Below are 23,905 nucleotides of genomic sequence, written 5' to 3'. Positions count from 1 at the left end.
AAAAATACACTAAACTCAATATATGATACCTACCTTCAATACTGGTTTTACCATACAATATTCTTTAATTGTACAAATTTTACAAAGACTGATACAAAAAAAAATCTATATTTTCTGTATAAAAACTAAGAAAAATAATATCTTACAAACTGCCCTTTTAAAATGTATATTCAAATTAAAAGATAATAACTTTAAAGGTCCAATCTGAACGATATCTACTGAATTAACTCAAAGTTACCTTACTATATGATCAGACATTAAAGAAACATGCTATGTTGAAGTGCTGGCTTCTCTGACAACAATGCAGCAGCCAGTATGTCCTCCTTCTAACTTTACATTCTGGTCCCCCCCCCCCCCCCCCCACACACGGCCGTTTTGGACGGCCCTCGGTTTGCCAGATATGAGAGCAGTTATCAGGTCAAACCAACAGGTGTTGCAGCGATGGAAGCGGGCAAGAGAAGTGGTTCAGATAGAAGTGATTGTACCCGACCTAAAAAGCCTCTGTATGTTTCTAATAAGCTCCACGAGCAGAAACGTGCTCAAACTAGGATCAATGTTGGAGATGCTTTAGAAAAATGGAGAGAGGTTAGAACACAGAAAGGTTTACAGACCCATGCAGAGCTGGATAAACACTGAAGCTTCAGTGTCCGCGAAATGGTAACCCACATTCACATCGACTCTAGAGACAAGTGGACGGGGGGAGACAGCTCTCTACAATGTTTTGAATTTGGACTGCAGTACCCATTTGAAACACTAGGTGTCAGAGTTATATAGTGCTCCTTTAAATCATATACAAAATCAAATAAATACATGTAAAGCAAAAATATGGAAAATCATGTGAATGAACAGGTTCTGCTTTTTTATTATGGATTTCAGGATTTCCTTTTTTCCTGTGTTTTCTCCTTCTTTTGCTCTCTATGGATTATTTGGCTGCATACGATGAAAGCTTGCTCAGATATGGTCAGTAAATTCTACATCGATTTAAAACGGAAACCAGACGGCTCGACAGACATGATTGAAGCACACTACACATAGATGAAGTGACGGGCGGACTACTTGAGCTGTCATATATACAGCTACTTAATTAAAGTAATCAAATAATTCTGATTAAACCCACACCTCCTAAACCAGACGAACACTTTCATATTCTAATGAAATGTCTATCAGAAGGGATGAGGAAGTAGCTGAGGCTACTCCTCAAGTATTATTTCACAGCTGTTCATAGGTCACAAATCACAGCACATGGGGCACCGGATAGCCTAGTAGTTATGTCGCGCGCCCCGTGTACAGAGGCTACAGTCCACATCGCAGCAGCTGTGGGTTCAAATCCGACCTCTGCCCTTTGCTGCATGCCATTGGCCACTCTCTCCTCCCAACACTTCCTGTCTCTCTACAGCTGTCTTATCCTATGAAATGAGCCAAAAAGGCCCCAAAACACAACTTAAAAAATCAAATCACAGCACATGCAGCATTTAAAAAGAAGATTCAAAAAGGACTGTTTCAGGATTCAGGCCTTTGTGTTCATGTTCCTAAAGCTCTGTAAACATTCGAGTGTGAGGCAACAGAAGTGACAGAGCTCACATCTGGGGAAGTCTGTGACTGACACGTGGGTCCACGTCCGATGAGAAATCAACAAACCAGCTGTGGCAGCAGTGACCCCCCCCCCCCCCCCATCTGACCGTGTTACCTTGATGAGTTGTGTCTCCTCTCACCTTGACGGAATCACAGATGACTATTTCAGCTGAGATCCAGTTGGAGACACTGTCAGCGAATGTGAGCAACCGCAGGAGGAAGCTGTCGGAGGACGTCCCCTCAGATTCAAACACACTGCTGCCCTCTGCTGGTGGGACATGCTGAGACACATTCCTGGTGAGGAAACACAGAAGAGGGGGGAAATTATACCAAGGAAGAATGACTGAGGCAGTAATTCTTTTCAAAGTGGATAACCATGAAATCATCTGCCTGAGAAGTTGATGATTTATTGACTGATTTTGTTTCAAGTAAATGAACATGACACATATTTCCTGGTTGGAGGTGAGGCACAGTCTACCAAACTGTACTGAACCAAACAGGGCCACTTGGTGGAAATGGAGCTTTGTTAATTACAGCTGTAATAAGTGGGTATACTCTGTAACCAGTGTTTACCCTGCACTGCACCACCATGTAGATCTAATGTACTTATTTATCAATGAATGAGTCATACACTGTCAAAATGAGTTTTATTAATGCATGCTTTAATGGACATTTCAAAAGGGTCTTTAATCCCTGCAGAAATTGTGAAGTTGACTCATTTCAGAGTTGAAATCAATAAAAATAAAATCATTCAAAGTGAATACAGCTGGTGCATTATACTCACTTGTTAGGGGTCGTCCCTTTGTCCATGACTCCTTGAGTTCTCGAGTTGAGGAAGTGAAATGGATGACATCCTTGGAACACTTCCTGTATCATAAAACTTTATTATCAGAACTGATTACTGTACTCAGTGAGGCGTGGATTCTGCTTCGGTTCAAATGTGCATGATTACGTTAATGACGTTAAAAAACAATCAGTTCACTATCTACCAAATATTATCACTAACTTTGTTGTATTTGCAGATAACATTTCTGCACAGTGTTTTTACACTTTAACATATCTGATCTCTGTCTTTGCACATGAACAACAGTGTGATTGCACACTTCTGTAACTGAACATCTACAACAGTGATCACTATTCAGCACATTCAGACCTCTACCTCCCTGCAAAGTACGTTTCCTTCTCATTAGACTTTAGTTTTATATTTGTGTATGTATACCACATATATTTGAGACTTTATTTTCAAGAGTTTAATAGAATTCCTGGATGTATATTTCTTCTTCTTTATAAGTGTTTATGGTTACGGTGTGTTTATTTTATTATTTGCTCTGATAACCTGCCCAGCAACAACACAATTTTTCCACTTTTGGTTCAATAAAGACATCTATCTACTTTCTATTGATGCATTAATAAAGAAATGTCCCCCTCTAGTGGTAGAAAGAGATACCAACCAATTAAGAGAAGCTGTGAATCATGTGTGTGTGTGTGTGTGTGTGTGTGTGTGTGTGTGTGTGTGTGTGTGTGTGTGTGTGTGTGTGTGTGTGTGTGTGTGTGTGTGTGTGTGTGTGTGTGTGTGTGTGTGTGTGTGTAATGTGTACCTGCTGCAGCAGGGTGAGCTGCTGGGCGATGTGCTGAGCGCTGTAGTCAGTCTGGCTGAAGGGGAGCCGCTCCTCGCCGTGCAGGCACACGTTAGAGAGGTCGTCCAACATGGAGCTGTAGCACGGCATGGGCAGGGCGGCGGCGATGGAGAAGGCCTTCTCTTTGGGCACGGAGGATGAGTGTTCAACCACTCTGGAGAATCTCCACTGAATCAAGTTCAGAACAAGATATGTGACAGAAGAGGAAACAAGCTCTGAACTGAACTGGCTGCTTTAGTATTTCATGCAGGACGCTCTGCACAGTAAAATCAATACAGAAGATTTATGTTTTAAAAACGGTTCATTTGGCATCAAACTCGTCAGTCTGAAACACATCGTCCCTAAATTAAAACCTCATAAATTAGTTTATTTTCTTCTAGAATAAATTAATGTAACTGACAGGTTTGGACTTTGACAGCATTTTTGTGTTTCCCCTTTTTGTGCACAAGAGCTGTAAGAGCTCAGTCAGAGTATCTCTAATTAATCATACAGGACTGAACCTGCTGCTGATGATTACTACTGTAGGATCAAAGGAATCAGTTTATGCTTTTGAAAGTTGTCATAGTTGGAGGAATGGTACTGACCTTTCTACCGAGGTCCTCAGTGGACGAGTGCACACACAAAGAATCATCATCTTCCTCAATGCTGCTCAGGCTTCCTCTACATCCTCTACTCCAAGTCTTACATGCAGGGCTGTGGAGGGCAGCAAGGATGGCCTCCCCTCGACTGTCCACGGGAATCACCTGGGGGGATAAAGAAGCAACTACAGATTGGAAGACATCGTCCATTTCATGAATACAGGAAAGAGAAATCACAGGTTATCTGCATTTTACAGAAAAAAAAGTTGAAATGGATGCCTTGTGCTAAGGTGATTTCAATTGGTGCTTATATATATTAGCCTTTAAACAAACTCTGCAACTGTTTGACTTTACATTTGATATGTACGTTTAACACACAAAGATTTATTTGTTCATCAAAAGACAGATTCTTAATCATCTTAATCATCTTAATCAATCTTTTTGTAGGCAGCATCAGTAGAAACAGCTTGTTTTTATTCATGAGCTCAAGAACAAGACAAAATATAATTCATGAATTGAAATTGCTTTCCAACAATTTGCACGATAAGACAAGTCATTGCTGTCATGAGTAGAGCAAAGTGGCCCTTCTGTGTTACCTCAGTGTTCAGGAAGTTTTCTAATGTTTCCACGAGGCCTGATTTAGCTGTGAAGTCCACCTCTCTGCAGTCTGATACCCAGAACTGAAGCAGGTCCAGACTGCGATGAAAGATCTTCTCACTGTCTCCTGACATGTCCGGACCTTGTCTGGAAAACAAACCATGCTGTCACTGCAAAATCTTTCATACGTTGTGCTGTTGTGTTTTGTAGTTTACATGGAGGCAGGCATACTCAACGCACACACACATACACACACACACACACACACACACACACACACACACACACACACACACACACACACACACACACACACACACACACACACACACACACACACACACACACACACACACACACACACACACACACACACACACACACACACACACACACACACACACACACACACACACACACACACACACACACACACACACACACACACACACACACACACACACACACACACACACACACACACACAGCTGCCGCTCTCTATGATCACTACCTGGCTGCACAGATGAATTTATCCATAATGAAGTGCAGCAGCTGCTCAGCAGTGCAGAAGAAGCGGTAGGTGTACAGGAACTGCTGGATGTAGCCCTCCATGGCAGCATTTCTGTGATGAAAAGGAACAAGTTCACTTCAATGGTTTCTCTCATCAAACATTCAATTTAAATTCAGCAGTATATAAACTAGCAGCAACACATGATCAACAGAGAATAGTGTGATGTCCCTGGAGCGTGCTGTGTGACGGGGGAGTAGTCACGCAAAGTTCTCTGAAATCAACAAAACACTAAGTAAGTGCTGTTCACACATGATCGGCCATAAACCTGCTCTGTGCTGGCTGTGCAATTGTTCTGAGATGAAAGAACATTGCTGGACACATTGGCAGCAGAGCCTTGGCATGGCATACCACTTAAACTTAGCATTGAGCACTGGGCTATAAGTTTAAACTCTACAACTTTGACCTCAGTCACTGCTGACTTTTTAAAGCGCAACCAATAATGTAACAGCTGTTTGTTAAAAAGCCAGAGGCAACACCAAGCAGCAACCTCCAGCGTGGAAAAGTGAAGCCAATGCACAGGTGAAAAAACTGTAGTTCCTCTAGTGTCCACTAGAGGCTGACTGCTAGCCCAGGAAGTCTGCTTTTTTATATATTAAGGCTAAGAGTTATGAAGACATTTGCATGATTAGGGGTGTTTCTGATTTGCATGAAAGGTGGGTGTAGCCAGAAGGCTCAAAGCCCGCCTCAACTCCACCACTTTGACCATTTCTAGATTGATCAAAACTTAGGTGGGGACAGCATTTCTAATAAGGTGATGCCACTGTTCATCTTCAACATGCCTGTTCAGAAACCTATGCTGTTCATTTAGTTTTACAGTCTATGGGCGACACATGGAAGCAGGAGAGGGTTGAAGAAAAACAGGCTGGAGAAGTACTCAAATCTCTCACTAATGTAAGGCTTAAAGATAAGAGTCACAGTGTGTGGTGGTGACTGTGTCTGCAGAGAACCTGTCCTCTGCCTGGATTTCAATGATTTCTTTGGTTTTGGTTGACACTGGATGTTTGTGGGCGGGGGAGCTGGTGTGTTTCCTCCAGCCAATGACAGTGTGCAGGTGAGTGTAGGAGTGAATAAAACTCAGGAATTGGACGCCATTCAAACCAGCCAGTATGAGAGATGTGGACGTGTAGAGAAAATAATAACGCACAGTGAGGCGATATTTGAGGATATTAAACCTTGCTTATGTGCAGCTGTTTTTGTATTTTGTTCTTGTGTTTTATTGAAATGTTCCTCCATTTTAATACATAATGAGAACCAGCCTTATCAAAAAAACAAAAAAAACACAACAGCTTCTCATTCAGGCAGTGAGAACTAAATCATGGGCTGTGTTCCTGCTGCTCTGATTGTTGATGCTGTTTCCCATGGCAACCGATACAAACAAGCTGCTGAAGAATCAAACCAGGTTGTTTAAAGATTTTAGAACTACAGCTGGCATTTTTGAATGTCACCTAAATCACAATTATGTCAACGGAAACATAAATTGTCTCACTGATCTACAGGAACCAGAGATCTGGTCAGGGCCCTGTATGGGATGGACTCCATGTTTCATCATGAGCAAACAGGTCCAGGGTCTGTTTTTAAGGACTCCTCAAAGTTCTACAATTTAATACAAAAACATCTCTTGAAAAACTGTCATCTTTCTGTTCAGATGAGCATTGTTGCCAGGGTAACACCCCACACAGTTCAAGTGATATTTTTAATGTCCTTGTAACTGAAGCACTTTTATAAGTGATGTCAGAGTCTCCAGTGGTTTTGACAACAAGTCCATCTTTGTTTGACCTAAGAAATCATGTTTGAAGTGAGAAGAATCTGAAAAGAATAATTTGTTTTACATTATTACATTTGGCCTAATGCATTATAATTCTACATTAAAACACTTATTCATTAATTTATAACCACGGGCTGTGACAAGAGCGTTATTTTTTCGGGATGAGCTGCTCTTGGTGGCTCCATCAGGGAGGAAAGTCATGTCACAGATAGTAAACTGCATCATATCTGTTTAGTCTGGGTTTCATAAAAACCTACTCAAAACAGCATTAAGGTTGTGAATAAACAAAGGAAGGATTTTTATCATCTTAAATCTTTCACCAAAAAGCATCTAGCATCAAGTAATCTAATTTAAAGCAGCTTCATGACATCACAAAGGGCAGTAACCCCTCCCCCAGGTGGGTGACACTCCCACAGCTAGGTGTTTGTTCTGCCCTCTGAGTCTGCCTTCTCACCGTAAACAATAGAACATGGAGCGAGAAAGCCCGAGACACCCAAGCCCTTCCAGAGAGGGGGCGTGGTCAGACACAGCTCATTTACATATTTAAAGGTACAGACACAGAAATAGCCTGTTCTGAGCAGGGCTGAATAGAGGGGTTTATAGGCATGATCAAATACAGGATCAGAGTGGATTTAGAACAAGAAACTTCACAGACATGTTTTGGGGACCTCCGAGACTTATTCAAATTGTTTGAAAAGTAGGATAATATGTGACCTTTAAGAACTGTTAATCCAGTTTTAGTAATAATTAAAAGTCTCTGTTTAGATCAGGTTCATTCTCTCAGTTTTCTCCGTTGAAAACCCAGGAGAAAGGTGAGCTGGATTATGTGATCCTTGGTAGACAAAAAGTGGATTACCAAATCTGGATAATTTTCATTTGGAAATAAAAACTTTTTAACAACGTGACCCTGGTGGTGAGAAGGAATAATATAAACCATCTGTACTTATCAAAACTAACAAGACATCAGAGCTAAGGCTGATGGGAATGCCGTTAGTTTTGCAGGCATTTGGTCATAAAATAAATAATCAAATGTTGATTAATCTGCTTCTCTGATCTACTTTGAACCTTTATGAATATTACCTGGCGTAGAGGTAAGCCATGAGGCCCTCAGGAGACCCTGCCTGCAGAATTCTCTTCTCTTTGCTCATACCATAACTCAGAACTGATGGATCCTCAGAGGACTGGATGTCCACGGAGGGTCCACAGATGGCTAAGGAGGGCAGTAATGAAACCTCCAGGCCCCACTGGTCCACACTCAGAACCTGAATCATTACAAGAAATCATTTCAGGATTAAAACGCTGTGAGGAAATGACTGAAAAAACACTAGTGTTGGAGCTGGAGTGCTGACTCAGTACCTCGAGGTATTTCTTCACGCTGTCCAAGAAGAGCACTTTGGATCGGAGTTCTTCAAACTGGGTCTTGATTTTGGATGGCATCAGTTTGCTCTCTGAACCTTTGGGACACATACACAGTTTCTTATAGACCATACTGGACACTGAGGCTGTTCTCCAGTATTATATAAGAATTACAGTCATGCAACCTTTGTTCTTTCTCTCTTGCTGAACCAGCTTCAGGTAGAATTTTCTGGTTTTCTTCAGATTCCTTGTTTCAATCATCAGCTGCTGCTGCAGTTCCTGGATAAAGAAAATCACACGAACCCATAAAAACAGCCTTAAAATAACACCACATGCCTTTCACTGAGAGAAGCCTTCGGGTCTTTCCATTGTGTGTGTGGAGCTGTGTTTCTTTTTTTCCTCTCTTCACCACGGCAACAGAATGCAACAGCTCTTTTGAAGTGAGAAGTTGCAGCAGCGCAGCGCTTAAGGTGTGTTATTAGCTGTTGTACAAACGGCCTGTGCCTTCAAAGTGTGTGAACACAAAAGCTTTTCATTAATATTCTTTTACAAATGATAATAACTTCCTCTGCCAGGGGCGAAGTTCAACGCATTAATATTCAGATCCAGTTTGGAGAGAATAATACAGCAATTATCTGAAAGTCCCCACACATTTTCTTTTCCTGTTTACCCAAGAGCCTGACTGTGCTACACTTCATTACTGATAGGAAAGTGATTCCAGCTCACATTCAAATAGCCTGACCAGGAGAGGGACAATGTGGCCAGCAGGCACTCAGGCGCAACATTATACAAATATATATAAAAACTGGATTTGAAAAAAAAGGAAATCTTATTTATTTATAGCATATACTGTCTGCAGGTTATGAAACACTAAAGGTGCTTTCACACATGCAGAAAACTCCAGAAATCTTCCTGAAATGTTTGGGGTGAGCTGAATGTGTCAACGCCAACAGGTGATTCTTTTTTATCCGACTTAGGCCCCGTGTCCACCTAGTGGTTTTTTCCGGGCAGGCTGGCTGTGCGCTCAGGAGTGCTTGCATTGAGCGTGCACGTCCGTCCTGTCTCTATGACAACCGTCTGTTGATGATGGCTGCTGTATGACCAACACTGCTCCGTTAATTTTTACTAAGTTTAATATTTAAGATCGTTTTGTTTCCCAATCAGACACGGAGCAAAGATGATGTGAGTACCAGACATGATCTGTAGGCGCTAAAAATACAGGGAATATCAGCATCATTTGGAAAAGAGTGCCGGTGATGTCAACAGCGACTTTCTGAAAAGTTAAAAGATTTTCAACTTGAGCGCTCGGAGCGGCTGCAGAAAAATGGTGGAGCACTCAGAAAAAAGACGCAGGGTGCTGCACTTTTTCTCCAGACGACCATTTTCTGCTCTGATCTCTCTCTACCCATCGAAAAACAATTGAAAAAAGACACTGGCACTCAGTAAAAAACACTAGGTGGACACGGGGTCTTACTCAGAATTTCCCTGCCAGTAAATGTTGCACTAAAGTCAGGGTGAGCTGGTGTGAGAATGTGGCAGGAAATATTCAGGAAAATGAAACGCAATCGAGTGGGAGGTGGAGGTGAGGTATTTATCCAGCGTCGTTTATAATCAGTGACTGCTTCATTGGGTTTTCTGTTAGCCAGTATGTTCTTCCCCGCTCGTCTGTGGACATTGCGAATGTGTTGAACTACACGTAGCATTAGTATAAAAGCAAAAATCTCATTATAGCTTCGGCCTCTCTTACTTGGTCCGCCACTTCTGTCATTTTAACCAAGTCAGGTCCCACCCTGCCCCCGTTCGGCCTCCTGGTCTGCCGGTCTGTCATGGACAGTCTCCTGTTGTGAGGTTTATGTGTGAACAAGTAACTCAGGAAGAGTTCAGGTGCAGTCTGCCTGACATTTTCAGGATTACTTTTTTTTTCTTTTGCAGAAAAAATCTGTTCTAAACGTATCTACTTATTGACAGACCTGCGGGTTATTATGCACATCTATCCTGTTATCAACATGCATGAAATAAAAGCAGACCTTGTGACACAGGGTTCAGTGTGTAGTCTGAGAGGATCTGATGCACAGGCTGCTCTTTGTTCAAACACACCGGGTTAAGGTCAGATATGACGCACAGACAGTGAGTGTCTCAGGTCTACCCACCTGTGTTTTCACATCCAGGCGTGGAGATCCTGTGTGCTGCCCAAGATTCCCAGTGTACTGGATCACTTCTGGACCAAAACAATCCTCTCCATAGAAGGCCAGGGCCCAGGCTGGGCTGAAGCTGAGACCCGGCCCCTCTGCTCTGGATCCAGGCGAGACGAGCCGCTCTGACACCAGAGAGTCGCTATCCTCCATGTCCTCCGAGCAGTCCGGGCTCATCTGCTCGTCGTGGGCTCCAGTCGGGCCTTCATCTCTCCCTGACAGAAACTCGGCTTCAGAGGGGCTTTCATCGCTGCCCCCCACTGAATATTCTCCTCCCTCCATGACCCCTGCCTCGGAGCCGTCAGTGCTCATGCCTCCACCATTAAACAGACAGTAGTGAGAGGGGGAAGAGGGGAAAAAAAACAAAAACAGAGAGAGGGACTGAATCACATGCAGAGAAAAAAAAAAAACTGGATTTGTAATAAAAACAGAAGAGTGTTTGGTGGGTATTTGTTGCTAACTGTTACGGCTGCACAATGCATCCACTGTTTGACAGATGAAAGTTCAACATTCACGTCATTTATTGCTATCTTTCATTTGATCTTGAGTACCTTGTGAGAACCTGTTAGTAATCACAATCCAATGTGTAGAACGTTTTCATGGCACAGCTAATGCAGAAACCAGGGTGCATGTCTCTTTTGAAATGTCACTGGCCAGAAAACGATAACAGAAGAGAAGCATGTGAAAAGTTAGCTAGCAGCACGCCTTGAACATGAACATGCTTCAATCTTAACAGCAGCATCCAAACTGTCAATCACAACGTTTTTCACTTCTGCCAGCAGAAAAATTAAATTTTACAAAAATATTTTTTTAAATCTCAGAGGTTCAGAAGCCCTTAGAGGAATGTGAGGAAAAATTATCTGGTATACATTTTAAAGTCTGATCATGATGTTCTGTTTCTTCTGTGTTTATGACATAATAACAGCAAGACAAGAAAGTAGAGCATTATCTGTTAGTGCTTTCACACTTGCGGAAATCTTCTGAAAAACTCCCGGAGGAGCTGCATGTGTGAACGCAAACAGCTGAATATTTCACTTTCTCCTGGCAGACCCCTGAGGGTTTTTTTCTGCAGACAGTCCGAGTGAGCTTATGTGAGAACGTAGCAGGATATAATCAGGATAATTCACCTCGAGCCAATAGGAGGGGGTGTGACATTTATATCCTGTGACTGCTGCACGGTGCATAGAGTGTAAGCATGCATTATTAGCTTTCTGTTCTCCAGTATGTTGTTCTTCTCTCTTTTGTTGATATAAAGGCAAATATTCTCATTATAGTGTTGTATGGCGGACTCTGCTGCTTCGACCGCTACTTCTGCACCGTTTATTTTACATCACGTCTTACCTCAGGAGACACCCCCCCTCCCCCTCCTGTCTGACAGGGATAGTCTCCCGCTGTGAGGTGCATGTGTGAACAGCCAGGTCGGGAGAATCTCCGGAGCAGCTCATATGTGAAAACGGCTTATGTATGTTTTGTTTGTTTTTATTTTTGATGCAGATAAAATAAAATGTGCCTGTTGGACAATTCTTAGCTTAGCTTTTTCTTTTTAATTGTAATACTACAAGAAAAGCCCAGGAGAGCATGTTTCTCCTGAGGAGTCTTTTTTTGAGGCGCTGTACAAAGAAAGAATGATTGAAAAGTCAGACAGCACATTTTAACAACAGTAAACTCATTGAATCAGTCCTCACATTTAACATCAAATCCTGGAACAACTTTCTCCCCTGAAAATGCAACAAAAAAAAAGCTCACTGGAAGCATCGAACATGCAGCCAAAATCACCTGCACCATCTAAATCCAAATGTCAGAACTCTGCATGCGTGCAGCAGAAAGGGAAGCGGTCTGGCTCACTGAGGACCCTTCACACCCCCTTCATTGCTCGTTCCCATCACACAGCTGATTCAGAGGAAGACTGGCTCAAAAGAAAAATCTACAGAAACTCTTTTATCCACACTGCAATACACATTTTAAACAAGGCTAGATAAATACTTCTTTTTAACACGCTCTGCACATTTGCTTTTACCTATCTATGGAACTTTTGGTATGATTTTAGTGAGGCTAATGGGTGTTGATGTTTTTATGTTACTTGAGCCTCTCACCAGAGATCATTTTCTATTACAATGTGATAGACTGTGATGTTTTTTTTTAATCTCTTGAACCTCTAATTTTGGCCACAAGGCACTCAGGTTCATGTCCTGTCTATATTTCTATAACTAAATCCAGAGTTGAACCAGCTTTCAAATATTTGAATGAGATTCTTTATGTCTGTTGTGCACCCTGTTATCTTAATTAGTTTTATCTTTTTCATGAACAACAAATTAGACATTGAGTATGCCAGTGAGTCTCTCCTACCTCTACTGATGACGTCTTGACTCTCCTCTGATTTCAAGTTCAAGTCTTCAAGTGAAGCCTCATGTTCTCCGTGACGGGACCGGGCTTCGGCTCCTTCCCAAGGATCCGCTTCAGCTGGACCGGACGTGTGAATGTTTCCATTCAAGTCGAAGCAGCCGTGCGAGAAAACTTCCCTCTTCTCTGCGCGGACCGTGGCGATGGAGGGGGGTGTCACGCCTGCCCTTTTCACAGTCTTTGATGGAGGCTGCTCATTAGAGCCGCTGCAGGAGGCGCATTAGGAAACAGCAAACACATAGTGTGAGTGTTCAAGGCTCGTGATAATTGGAACTTATGTAAAGAATGATGTCAATCATTTGCATTTGAGTGTGTAATGAAAGAGAAAATGGGAAGGAAAGGCCAAAACAAAACCTTTCGACAAACTTCACAAATAAAGAAGGATTCAGGATACAACGCGATATGATACAATTCAATGCAATACATCCTGATATGATACAATACAGTATTAAACGGTACAGTGGGATATTACATGACACGTTCCAATACAACATAATATAACATGCACAATAAAACATCATGCAATACGCTGCGAAACAGAACACAACAATAATACTACACATCGTGATACAACACGGTGCTAAACGTCACAACACGCTACAATCTGTACTGTAAATGATGTGTGTCAGAGTTTAAACGCACCACCTGTTGATGTAGAGACTAAAATCCTCCCTCCATCCTCCCACCTGTCTGTCAGATGAAGACTGTCTCGCTCTCTCTGTGAAGCTGTGATGTCTCCCACAAACAGCACATTAAAGGGGTCACTCCACATATTAGCTCCCCCTTAGCATAAGAGCATGGCAACGCCTGGATCAAACTACACCTCTGACGGGCTGGTCTGTTTCAGCTCGCCTCTGTCTTACATTTAAATGAAAAAGAGCATGTATTCAGTCATCCCCCCCCCCCCCCCCCTCTACACACACCCCTTTAGGCTACTGGTCAGCATATCAATAAGAGCACAGAAAAAGGCTTGAACTGTATATTCACTACTGTTGCCAAACACTCTCTGAGCACAATACAATGTAGAGCTGTTTCCATAGCGACCATTCACGCTGCCGGCTGAAGTTTATGTAAGAAGTGGGTGTTGTGTAAATGCTCATTTGAATTCTGTAGATGATGAGTGATATGTAAGCGTGCTGAGGAGAAAAAGGTCATCTTCAGTGTGCCTCCTATTCAGATCTAATTTACGAATAAATTAAAATCTATCCTGCTCCCCTTTTCTTTTTTTTTTTAAATTAAGGCTAATTACTCAGACTGCTCTCTTCAACTCAGAATGTGGGTTAATTGTGCTGATTCGATTCATTAGACAACACACCCCCTGAGATGCTGTCATTTAATTTAAGAGTTACAAACCTGATATGAGACTGAGAGGGAGGAGCATGTTGGTAAACTGGAAAAGTGAATGTTCAATTATTATTATATCTTTCTGCACATTAAAGTGTTTTGTATTTATTTGTTTTCTCCAATTTCTTAAAGGAGCAATATGTAACTCTGACCCCTAGTGTTTAAAATGGGTACCGCAGTCCAAATTCAAATCATTAGACAGCTGTCTCCCCCCGCCCCCTCCTCTCTAGAGTCGTTGCTCACGCAGGTTGCCATGTCGTGGACACGTGGACACTTAATCTCATCTTTAAAATAGATTTAGCATCATAGATTTAATGTTGCCTTATTTTTCTTTCCTCGTTTATTTATTTTTTATTTTTCATCTGCACATCTTTCGGTGTGCTTTTTTAAATCGTTATTATTCCCACAATCCAGAGGGTTCATTAAGCAGCTTCTTTAAGCACACATAAGGAAGTGAAAAGCACGGTTGATGATGTTCAGCCATTCAAACTTAAAAAACCTTTTATCCCATAAGACTGGATTTACATGCAAAGACTTTGATGATGTTGTTGTTATTGTTGTTGTTCAAACAGCTCTAGAGTACGGCTAAAGGTAGACAATAAAGAAAGAAAACTGCTGAAAAAAATCGATATTTATAAGAGAGTGATAACTTGCTCATGTTTGTATTTTAAGAAGATTAGAGAAATGTTTTCTTGACTTGTCTTCCAGAACAATTTAATGATAAACTAAAGTTCATCAAAACTCTGTTGATGGACTTTTAACCAGAACAGGAAGCAGAGAGCTTCACAGTCCAGTGTTTGCTGACACGCATCGACACCTAGCATTTAAAAACCCACATTTTCTGAAGTTCTTCTGCTTCTTTCCAAGGCTCTTAATGTTTTTTCATTTGATTTCTTGGTTTTAACATCAATTATATTGTTTAATTTTTCCTTGTCAGTTTGATTTGATTTCTGAATTCGAAATAAAGCACCACAAGCTGCTGTATAAAGGCGGCACTGTCTCAGTCCATAAAGGATTGTATTCACTGCATCACGTATAGGCAGCCTGTCATTAGAGTGATTTGTCATTTTGATTTGTGCTTCATACTGTTACAAATCTGAGAGATCTAAAACGTGGTCAGTGAGTTATGTTTGAAACAAAGTTTAAAATCAGGTGTCACATTTTGTGCAGTCTGAGATCCTCCAGATAGACTCATATCAACAACATCTGAATTAGGGTTGTACCGACCAACTGTCTCTTAATGGAAATGAAGATTCATGATGCACCATGCATGACTTGTGATGATTTCATGCATGAAATTATATTAAGACGCAAACAATCTTCATTCTGCCTCATGACCAAACACTCAACTTAACCATGTCTGTCCCTTTAAACACACTTGTTTGCAATATACACTTAACTTCTTTCAACAATAGAACATGTCTGAACCTAAAATATGTCTGTTCCATTATTACCCAACCACATCGTTCATATTTACGGAGCCCCTAAGACGACATCGGTCAAACAAATAAAAGAATACGGATCTGGTGATCACAAGAAACTTTAACCATTGACATGAGAATGTGCACCATCTCCTGCTCACAGGATAGTTTCTGGTGTGCACACAATTTATTTTCTTCAACCAATGCTCCCTTTAGGCCAGCTTTCCTAACCTTGGGGTCCCGACCGCTTGTAAACACAACACTCAAACGGGGCCCCTCCTCCTCCTGGGCTCACCTCCTCTGGGGACACACACTCTCTGCAGGACGTAGTGTGTGCGTTTACTGCTTGTACCTACACTGCCACTCTTTGCCCCTATGTCCACGTCCATCATATTGGCCGGTTTGAATGGCGTCCAGTCGCTGAGTTGTATACACTCCTGAACACATCTGAGCACTGTCATTGGCTGAGGGAAACACACCAGCTCCCCGCCCAGAAACATCCCGAGTCAACCAGAACAAACCAAAACATGAAAATCCAGTGTCTCTGCAGACACAGTCACAACATGACACATATGGAGGCCCAGAAGTGACGATTCAGTGACATTACTTTTCCATTTTTTCAGGAAGAAGCTTCTGACTCCATCTTTAATGAATACATTATAAATGTCCTCTTTTTCACATGTTTGGAATCCTATTAGGCACATCTGTCTCCTTGTCTCAAAGATTTCCTTGCGGAGGCGCTGAGAGAAGCCCTGAGGACGTTTTGTTTCTTCACCATTATGGTTTTTTATTGCAGTTTTTATTGTACTAAATACAACAGAGATAGTACAATACATCGTGTTGTAACCTTTGACTCAATACAAATGATGGAAAAATACCAATATGTCCCCGTGATGAAAACAGCCTGATATGGAACCTTAATGAGCACATTCCTTGTATGTAACCATGATGTGCAAAGCCTCCCACGAACGACCTTTTTGGATACCTTGATGAAAAACAACCTCCAATTATGGAAGAGAAACTTCTTATCTCATGAAGTGTGTGTGGGGGAAACTGTGTGTTCTTTAGTCCGGGGAGCTCCTCTCACAGACTACTCTACTCTGGGAGATTTCTACCTTCATAAAGAAACATCGGATTCTGAACTCGATCTCCGGACTATTCTGTAGTCATTTCTCTAACAACAACAACTAAACATCAAATGTAGTGATGGGACAAGCAGTTCTTTTCAGTGTACTGAATCAGTAGAATCAGTTCAGTAAAGTGATTCGTTCAAAAGATTCGTTCACCAAATCGTTCAGTACTTCTCCGCAGCTCTGTCTGTGAATCAGAATTTAATAAGCTGAAACACGGCCGAACGTTTAGTTCTGCTCACGATCGTACTGAGAACAGCCGGTGGTGAATAATAAACCAATGAGCTGAGAATTTAGTTGGATAAAGTTACAGTTTGCAAACTGAAAGCTGCTAAAACAATCACATTTATTTTCCCCGACCGTTCTGTTCAGTACGTTCAGTACACGTTCAGTTCGTTCTCTGAACGAGAGCTCCGATCTTCCTCTCAGTTCGTTCAGTGAACGAAACACTGACTGAACGTGAACGAGCGAGACTGCGAGTCACCAGCCTCAGTCACACACACACACACACACACACACACACACACACACACACACACACACACACACACACACACACACACACACACACACACACACACACACACACACACACACACACACACACACACACACACACACACACACACACACACTGTACTGACTGAGGAGAGGAGGGAGGGCGGGCTTTGAGTGACTCTTACGGTCTAGAGAGGGACACGAGACGGGAGAGAGGAGAGAGGAGAGCGCAACTGAAGTTGAGAAATGAACGACTCTTTTCAGTAAGTGATTCAGTTCAGTTCGTTCACCCAGATGATTTGTTCGTTTTGAACGAATCGTTCACGAGCTACACATCACTAATCAACTGGAGAGATCACCGAAGCATACCAATCACTACATGGCATAAATGCACCTTTGTCTAGCCCACAGTTATGAGGGGAGGTTTGTTTGTTGAGCGTACAGAAAACCAGACAGCCGTGTTAAAGTTGTACTCACAGTGTGGACAGGCTGTAGTTCACCAGGCAGTGCAACACACCCAGTAAGTCCTCCTCCCAGTACAGATGACTGAACCTCTCCTTCACAACACTGGCAAACGTGTGGTACTGGAGGTCCTTCAGAGAGAAGATGTACTCCCCTCGGAAAGAGAAAAGAAGCAGATATCTGTGTGAATGTGTCAGAAAAAACTCTGCACATAATCAAAAGCGTAAGGAGGGTTATGTCTCGCTGTAGAAACATCCAGTAGATTTGTTTTCTGTCCGACACAAAGGGCGCTCTTTCATCTTCTTCCATCCTGACGTCAATGGAAACAGCAAGAGTGAGTGAAATGTGAGTACGCGTTATCTATTTTTGCTCCACCTGGGGGCATCCCCCACAGTGGAAAGCTGAGCACTGTGTGTCCGTGTAGAATCCGATTAGAAAGCTTTGTCTGTGTGACGATACTCTCAGAACCACATCTAACCCTTCCAAGAAAATCACATCTTTAGTTTATAAGAAATATTACCAAACAGGACTTGTCCCCCCACCAGTAAGAACTCAAGCGGCCCTTCATTAGTATCCCATTTCCAAACTTAGTCATTATGTAAAATGATATATAAGTCAGTCTTTTTTATACATGTTCAGGTTAAGTTGACATTTTTGATAGTACTGTCTGAAAAAAACATTTACCTACAACCCTTCATTACTTAGAGATATCAATAATGATGTCTCATCAATTACTTTTTTAAAGACATTTTTAAACTTGAATTCATCAATATTTGATTTAAATTTGAGTTATTTTGCATAACTTTATGTCGATTGTTTTGATTGTTTGAATTTTATTGTGTTAAATGGACCAGTGTAAACAGGAAGTGTTTTATTTTGATAGGTGAGTGGAATATTTACACACATTTTTTTTTACTTTTTAATGAATGACCAAAATAAAGAAAACAAATTCATTCATTCATTGAACTCCAACCTCTCTCTGTTTCTTTACATACTTTTAACTTCTGGCTGCGACATTTCCTTTAATCTCTTTCGGTAACTAAACCGATTCAAACAGTGTAACACTTTTTTCAGTTTGCTACTTAAGGGTTTCATAACTTCTATTATCCAATGTGTTATGCAAAAGTACGACAGTATTAAGGCCAAGTTAATTAAAAAAATAATCGAACCTTTACGAAAATATAGTCGTAAATTTACAACATTAAATGATGAAAGGGGAACCCTCAAAGACATTCCTCTCCCCCAGTGTCTTTCAGTTTCTCTTCAGGGTCCTGATACTGATGATGAAGTATCTCCTCATTAGTGAAACCTTTACTAAAGTAGAACTTCACAAGATGCTCCTCCTTCCTCACTGTTTACAGGCGGCTGTAACTGTAGATACAAATAACGACTTTCTTTTTGTAAATGTTCGACTTTAATCTGGAAACCTGAGGGTCCTAATACCCTTTTACAAAAGTTATAGCTATGATTATCGTTTTATTTTAATACTTTAAGGAAACTTTGATAAATGTTTAATCCATTACTTTTAGCTTAAACACTTTATTTTTTTATAATTTTTCCTCAGCTTCAGTATTTCCAACTAAGTTTCAAAACTATGTTTTTTTTTTCATAAATACAAGAAGGATACAAATTAGATCTGAGTTATTTAAGGACTCACCAAATGTATTTTTCTGCTCTATTTCCTGAAGGACCTCAGTGAGTAACTGACCTGGTTTTAAACATGTATATTAGTAATGGTAGATTTTGTGAGACAACTCGAGCAGCACTGATTTCATAACCGACATGCGTCATTATCCACAATCACCTGACAACAACTCCATCCAATTAGCTGCAAGCTCCCGGTCTCTCCCTCTGCTCTTTCATTGTCAGCGCTGACCTGCAGCAGTACTGCAATCCTGCTCAGCCAATACCACCCCAGAATCCACCTGTAGACCCCACCACCACCCCAGCATCCACCTGTGGGCTCAGACTGGGGGGTTGTTTAGGTTATTTCATCCCATCACTCCTCAAGTTTCTGCGTGTAAAATAAAACTGACTGGCGATACATCGGACACAAACTGTTCTGCAGCTGCAATAAATATTTAAACAACTGCAAATGTGAGTTGTCGGATCTAACTATTGTACTTTATCAAATTGGACTAGCCTTTAAGGATGCATTTTACAAATTGTTTTTTTAAATAAAATTTTCCCAACCAATAATCTTTCATTAAACACCCTTGAAGTACACCCTGGTGTAGACGACACCCTGGTTAAAAATAAAGACATAAAGAGCAGATAAAGGAGTGAAAGGATTTTTCACCAATGCTTTGTTCAAGGAATCCATCCACCCAGTATCTATTATGTAATCTGCTTTTCCCTATCAAGGTCTTAGGGGGCTGGAGCTGATCCTGACGAGGATTTGAACCAGGAACCTCCTCGCTGTGAGGCAACAGCACTAACCACTACACCACAATGTGTAGCAAATGAACAAATAGTACATTGGTTTTAAATACAACTAAAAACACATACCCATTGCTATGTCCTCATGTCCATTGTCCAGGCACCCGTTAAGTGAGAACTCTCCTTTGAGCAGGTCAATCACTTCCTGCAGGGCCGGGTGGACTTTAGGGGAGACGGACTCAGATGGAGACCTGTCCTCATTGTGTGTTCCTTGATCTGGGTGTCTGTTGTAAGATCGGGGTACTCTGTGCTCCAGTGGACTGTCAGAAAAAGTGGAGCTGCCTTTGAAAAGAGGTGAAGGTGTGCAGTAATCCTGGCGTTCAGGCTCAGTCAGACAGTTCATAAAAGCACCAACAGGGCTCCCTGGAGCTGTGATTAGCCCCTGCAGAGGCTGCGGCACCAGGGAGAGATCTATGTCCAACCCGAGCAGAGACTCCGGAGCACGAACGTGAACAGGCACCAAGGAGAGATGACCTGTCCTGGGATCCTGATGGAAGAGGTAATTGTTGAAAACACCGCAACCATTCAGGTTAGAGGATAACTGCTGAGGGAGAGAGACTTCCATACGGGAAACATCAGGTAGAGACGACGTAGAGTTGGCCAATGTCTCATTGTAATAAGTTGTAGTTAGTCCTGTCTGGCTGAGAGTTAAGTCCTGTATTTGTAGTTTGGGTTCAGTCTGAGCAGAATACAGGTCGTCAGGGTGTGTGGTGAAATCAAGATCCCTTTCCTCATCCACTTCACTGCTTTGTGTGAATCCATCCACAGTCCTGCAAAATTCAATCAAATAGTTTCACATTCCCCTTCATGCTGGGCCTGACATTTCTACATCTTAAACCTCAGTGTAAATCATCAATCAGGAAGTGGGGCCCAAAGACATCAAAATGTGACTGCCCGCCCTTCACTCTCTCGATTTCTAATACATTAAAGCTTGTTTGTTCAATCAGCACAATAAACTAAGTCTGAGAACAACAACCATGCACTTCTATGGATGGTTATGTGCTACACATGATGCACAAAGACAAAGATATACTTATTTTGGAGCCATAGCTTTGTGTGTCTTTGTGCATCATATCTAGTGATTTTTGACAACTCAGCATCTAAAAAAGTGATGTGCATGTGTTTGCTGACACTTTCTGGATATGTGAGAAGTTTTTTTGAGAATTGTTCTTCTTGTTTAGTTTGAAAATTAAAAGGGGATTTTTTTGCAGCTCAGAGGATAGATTTGTCATGAAACTGCACTGTCAACAATTTAGAGCATTGAAACAGTGACACAGAGGTGAAAGCCTCTGCAGCATTACGACTGTCCCCAGCTGGACCGGGCTCTTCCCCTCTCTCCTGTTGCTTCACCCTCTGCAGCAGCGGCTTCTTGCTCATCACCACGCGGTTATTCCTCCACTAAATGTCTGACTCCAATATTTGAGTATTCAAATTGTTTTCCTCCACATCTAAAGTTTCTGCCATGTTCTTCCAACAAGTTCTCACCAGCTAATCTTGGACATGACTTTTTTTTTATTATGGCGCTGCACCTCTTCAGAGGCGACTCTCCGGAGGAAGAGAGAGAAAAAATGTGGAAGCACAAGTTGTAGGCTTCTGAAAGCTGTGCTAGGTGGACTTTTGCTGGTTCTTGAGCACGGAGCTTTCCCTGAAGGGAGTGAAACATCAAAGTGATACGCAGCTGATTGAAAATCTTAAATGTCAAAGTTAAAGATAATACAAACAAGCCAAATCAGGATGTGTCTCTATGCTGTATAACTTTACATAACTTAAGATCATACACTGCTTATGAAGACTATAGATCATATGTTGTTATATGTCTTTGGATTGTAGACATTTTTGCTGCATCTTTTTTCTTTTGGAGGTAGAATAGCCCTGATTTCAATTTGGAGCGTGGAGCCCCATCAAGACCTGAAGGCTTAAATACAGTCTATATAAGACAGAGACAGCCAGACTTGTTGAGAAAATTGCTGCACTGAACGTAAAGTATTTTGAAGCATTGCCCTATTTGAACAGTCCTGGCTGGAATCTAAAGTATGCCATGTAAGAAGAGGTACCAAAAAGTGACTGCAGCCATCCACCCCCCCCCCCCCCCCCCCACCTCCCCTTAACCAGAGCTTTTGTACTCCACATAAAACATGAACTCGTTAATTTATGAGCTTTAGAGGTGTTGATGTTTATTTCCTTTTTTTCCACTATATTCTGCAAATATTAGCAAGAAAGCCGGAGCACATTTCCCAAAATGTTGAACCATCCCATCATACGTGCTGCTGCTTAATAAAAAACACATTATGATTATCCCGTTTGACATCCTAGAACACCATACCGCTTAATGGCAGCTCCAGGGTCCGGGTCCTCATCAGCCTCAGAGTCCCCTTCATTGGTCAGGATGATGGGGGAGAAGTGTGTGGCAGTGGAAGTGAAGGCCTCTGGGAGTTGGAGTTCCTTGTGGACTTGATAGCTGTGGGGAACAGGGCCAGGCACAGGAGCCAGTCGGCTCTCAGTGGCCATGGGCACAAAGCCTACACACGGTTACAACAACGCCAGTTACAATATCAGTGATATTGTCTCATGCAGTGATCATCAGCACCTCGCACAGAATGTGTTGAATATTATAAAGATCTGCAGGTTCAGACTCTGAATGTTACATTTCAATAAGGCGACTGTCACAGTCTTTTGACGTCACACCTACTAATGCTCCTCTTTTATTTGGGGCATGTCTGACATAACTGTACATGTTTACAGTAAACAGCTTTGCATGAGGGTCTTTCATGAAAAAAAAAACATCGAGCTGTCCTACCGCTGTGGTTTTGTACACACTCTTCACATGAGCTTTGATGAGTTTCATTTTCATTCAGACCATCTGCGTCAGCGGGTTTCGAGGCTGGCTGAAGGGAAATACATTTAAATCATTACAACGACTGAGGAGAGAAACAGGACACACATGAAGAGCATAACGGAAGACAAACAACAGTGACATAGAGGATTATATTATGTGAAATCCACAAACAGGTTAAGATAAAGAAAACATTTTCAGTGTTGTAAAAATGTAATCAACGTGTACCGGGTGGACTCTTCTGATGAGGTTGTTCCACACGGTCTCAGCATTCGTCCCTTGATGTGATAAGTAGTCACGACAGCTCTGGAACGGACCCACATGAGAACGAACGTCATTACTAACAACAATACAGGACACACACAATCGACAGTAATGATCCAATAAACGCTGGCCTGAAATAACTGAAGTGTTCCATTAGAAAGCTAAGGGCTGCTTTTAAAAATGGCCGACAGCCGAAGAGAAGAAGTTTGGTATTCTTATGGAGAGGGCTTCACTGACAAAACGACAACACTGGAGTCACCATATTTACCTTACAAGTGCTTCTCTTGTAAGACTATTTATAAAAGCTCCTCTCTGACATTGTAATATCTGCACATTGATATGCAAATATCTATTTAAAGAGACACAGACAAAGGAGAGCTTTTTAGAGAGCTTTACAAGCAATACAAGACCAATGGACTAGATAAATATTGTAACATGAAAAAAACTAAACCACCTAAAACCTTTATAGGGAAGAGGGTGTGTTAGAAACATGGGCACACATCAGTGAGTTCACAGAACACACTTCACACTGAGCTTGTTCCACACACAGCGTGATGCACAACAGCGCTCCTACTCCACAGTTTACATATCTGTGCATTTTCTGATACATGCACATGAAGTTTCTAACAGGACAGAGGGCTGAGAGACGGTGACCAACACCAAACTCTCCTCCTTTTATAGCCTACCTTTATTAGATGTTGAGCACATAGACCTTTAGTTAACATAGGTCCTGTTAGCGTGTCTGGAGATTTTAATAAACTTGGAGCATACATATAATCTACACTTTGGTGCCTCATGTGGAAATGTTCCTCCTTTTTTTTGTCATTTCTGATGTGAGAATGTTTT

General features: G+C 41.7%; 1 protein-coding gene across 2 annotated transcripts in view; it reads right to left on the bottom strand.

The window, feature by feature from the left end:
* Positions 1 to 23,905, bottom strand: part of LOC132975875 (kinase non-catalytic C-lobe domain-containing protein 1) — a 53,898-nt gene that overhangs the window by 4,632 nt on the left and 25,361 nt on the right. For both annotated transcript variants that reach the window (XM_061040717.1, XM_061040718.1), the window contains exons 12-27: positions 23,024 to 23,101; positions 22,760 to 22,847; positions 22,286 to 22,481; positions 20,032 to 20,732; positions 17,539 to 17,677; positions 12,615 to 12,874; positions 10,227 to 10,582; positions 8,262 to 8,355; positions 8,077 to 8,174; positions 7,801 to 7,982; positions 4,896 to 5,006; positions 4,384 to 4,531; positions 3,794 to 3,952; positions 3,171 to 3,377; positions 2,357 to 2,439; positions 1,713 to 1,866 (exon numbers count right to left, since the gene is read on the bottom strand). In XM_061040717.1, the coding sequence (XP_060896700.1) occupies positions 1,713 to 1,866; positions 2,357 to 2,439; positions 3,171 to 3,377; positions 3,794 to 3,952; positions 4,384 to 4,531; positions 4,896 to 5,006; positions 7,801 to 7,982; positions 8,077 to 8,174; positions 8,262 to 8,355; positions 10,227 to 10,582; positions 12,615 to 12,874; positions 17,539 to 17,677; positions 20,032 to 20,732; positions 22,286 to 22,481; positions 22,760 to 22,847; positions 23,024 to 23,101 (3,054 nt within the window). The remainder of the gene's footprint in view (positions 1 to 1,712; positions 1,867 to 2,356; positions 2,440 to 3,170; positions 3,378 to 3,793; positions 3,953 to 4,383; positions 4,532 to 4,895; positions 5,007 to 7,800; positions 7,983 to 8,076; positions 8,175 to 8,261; positions 8,356 to 10,226; positions 10,583 to 12,614; positions 12,875 to 17,538; positions 17,678 to 20,031; positions 20,733 to 22,285; positions 22,482 to 22,759; positions 22,848 to 23,023; positions 23,102 to 23,905) is intronic.

The sequence above is a fragment of the Labrus mixtus genome, chromosome 6, assembly GCF_963584025.1.
Source record: "Labrus mixtus chromosome 6, fLabMix1.1, whole genome shotgun sequence".
Taxonomy (NCBI): domain Eukaryota; kingdom Metazoa; phylum Chordata; class Actinopteri; order Labriformes; family Labridae; genus Labrus; species Labrus mixtus.
Note: the sequence above shows the minus strand (reverse complement) of the source record. Positions and strands in the feature narration are given on the sequence as shown.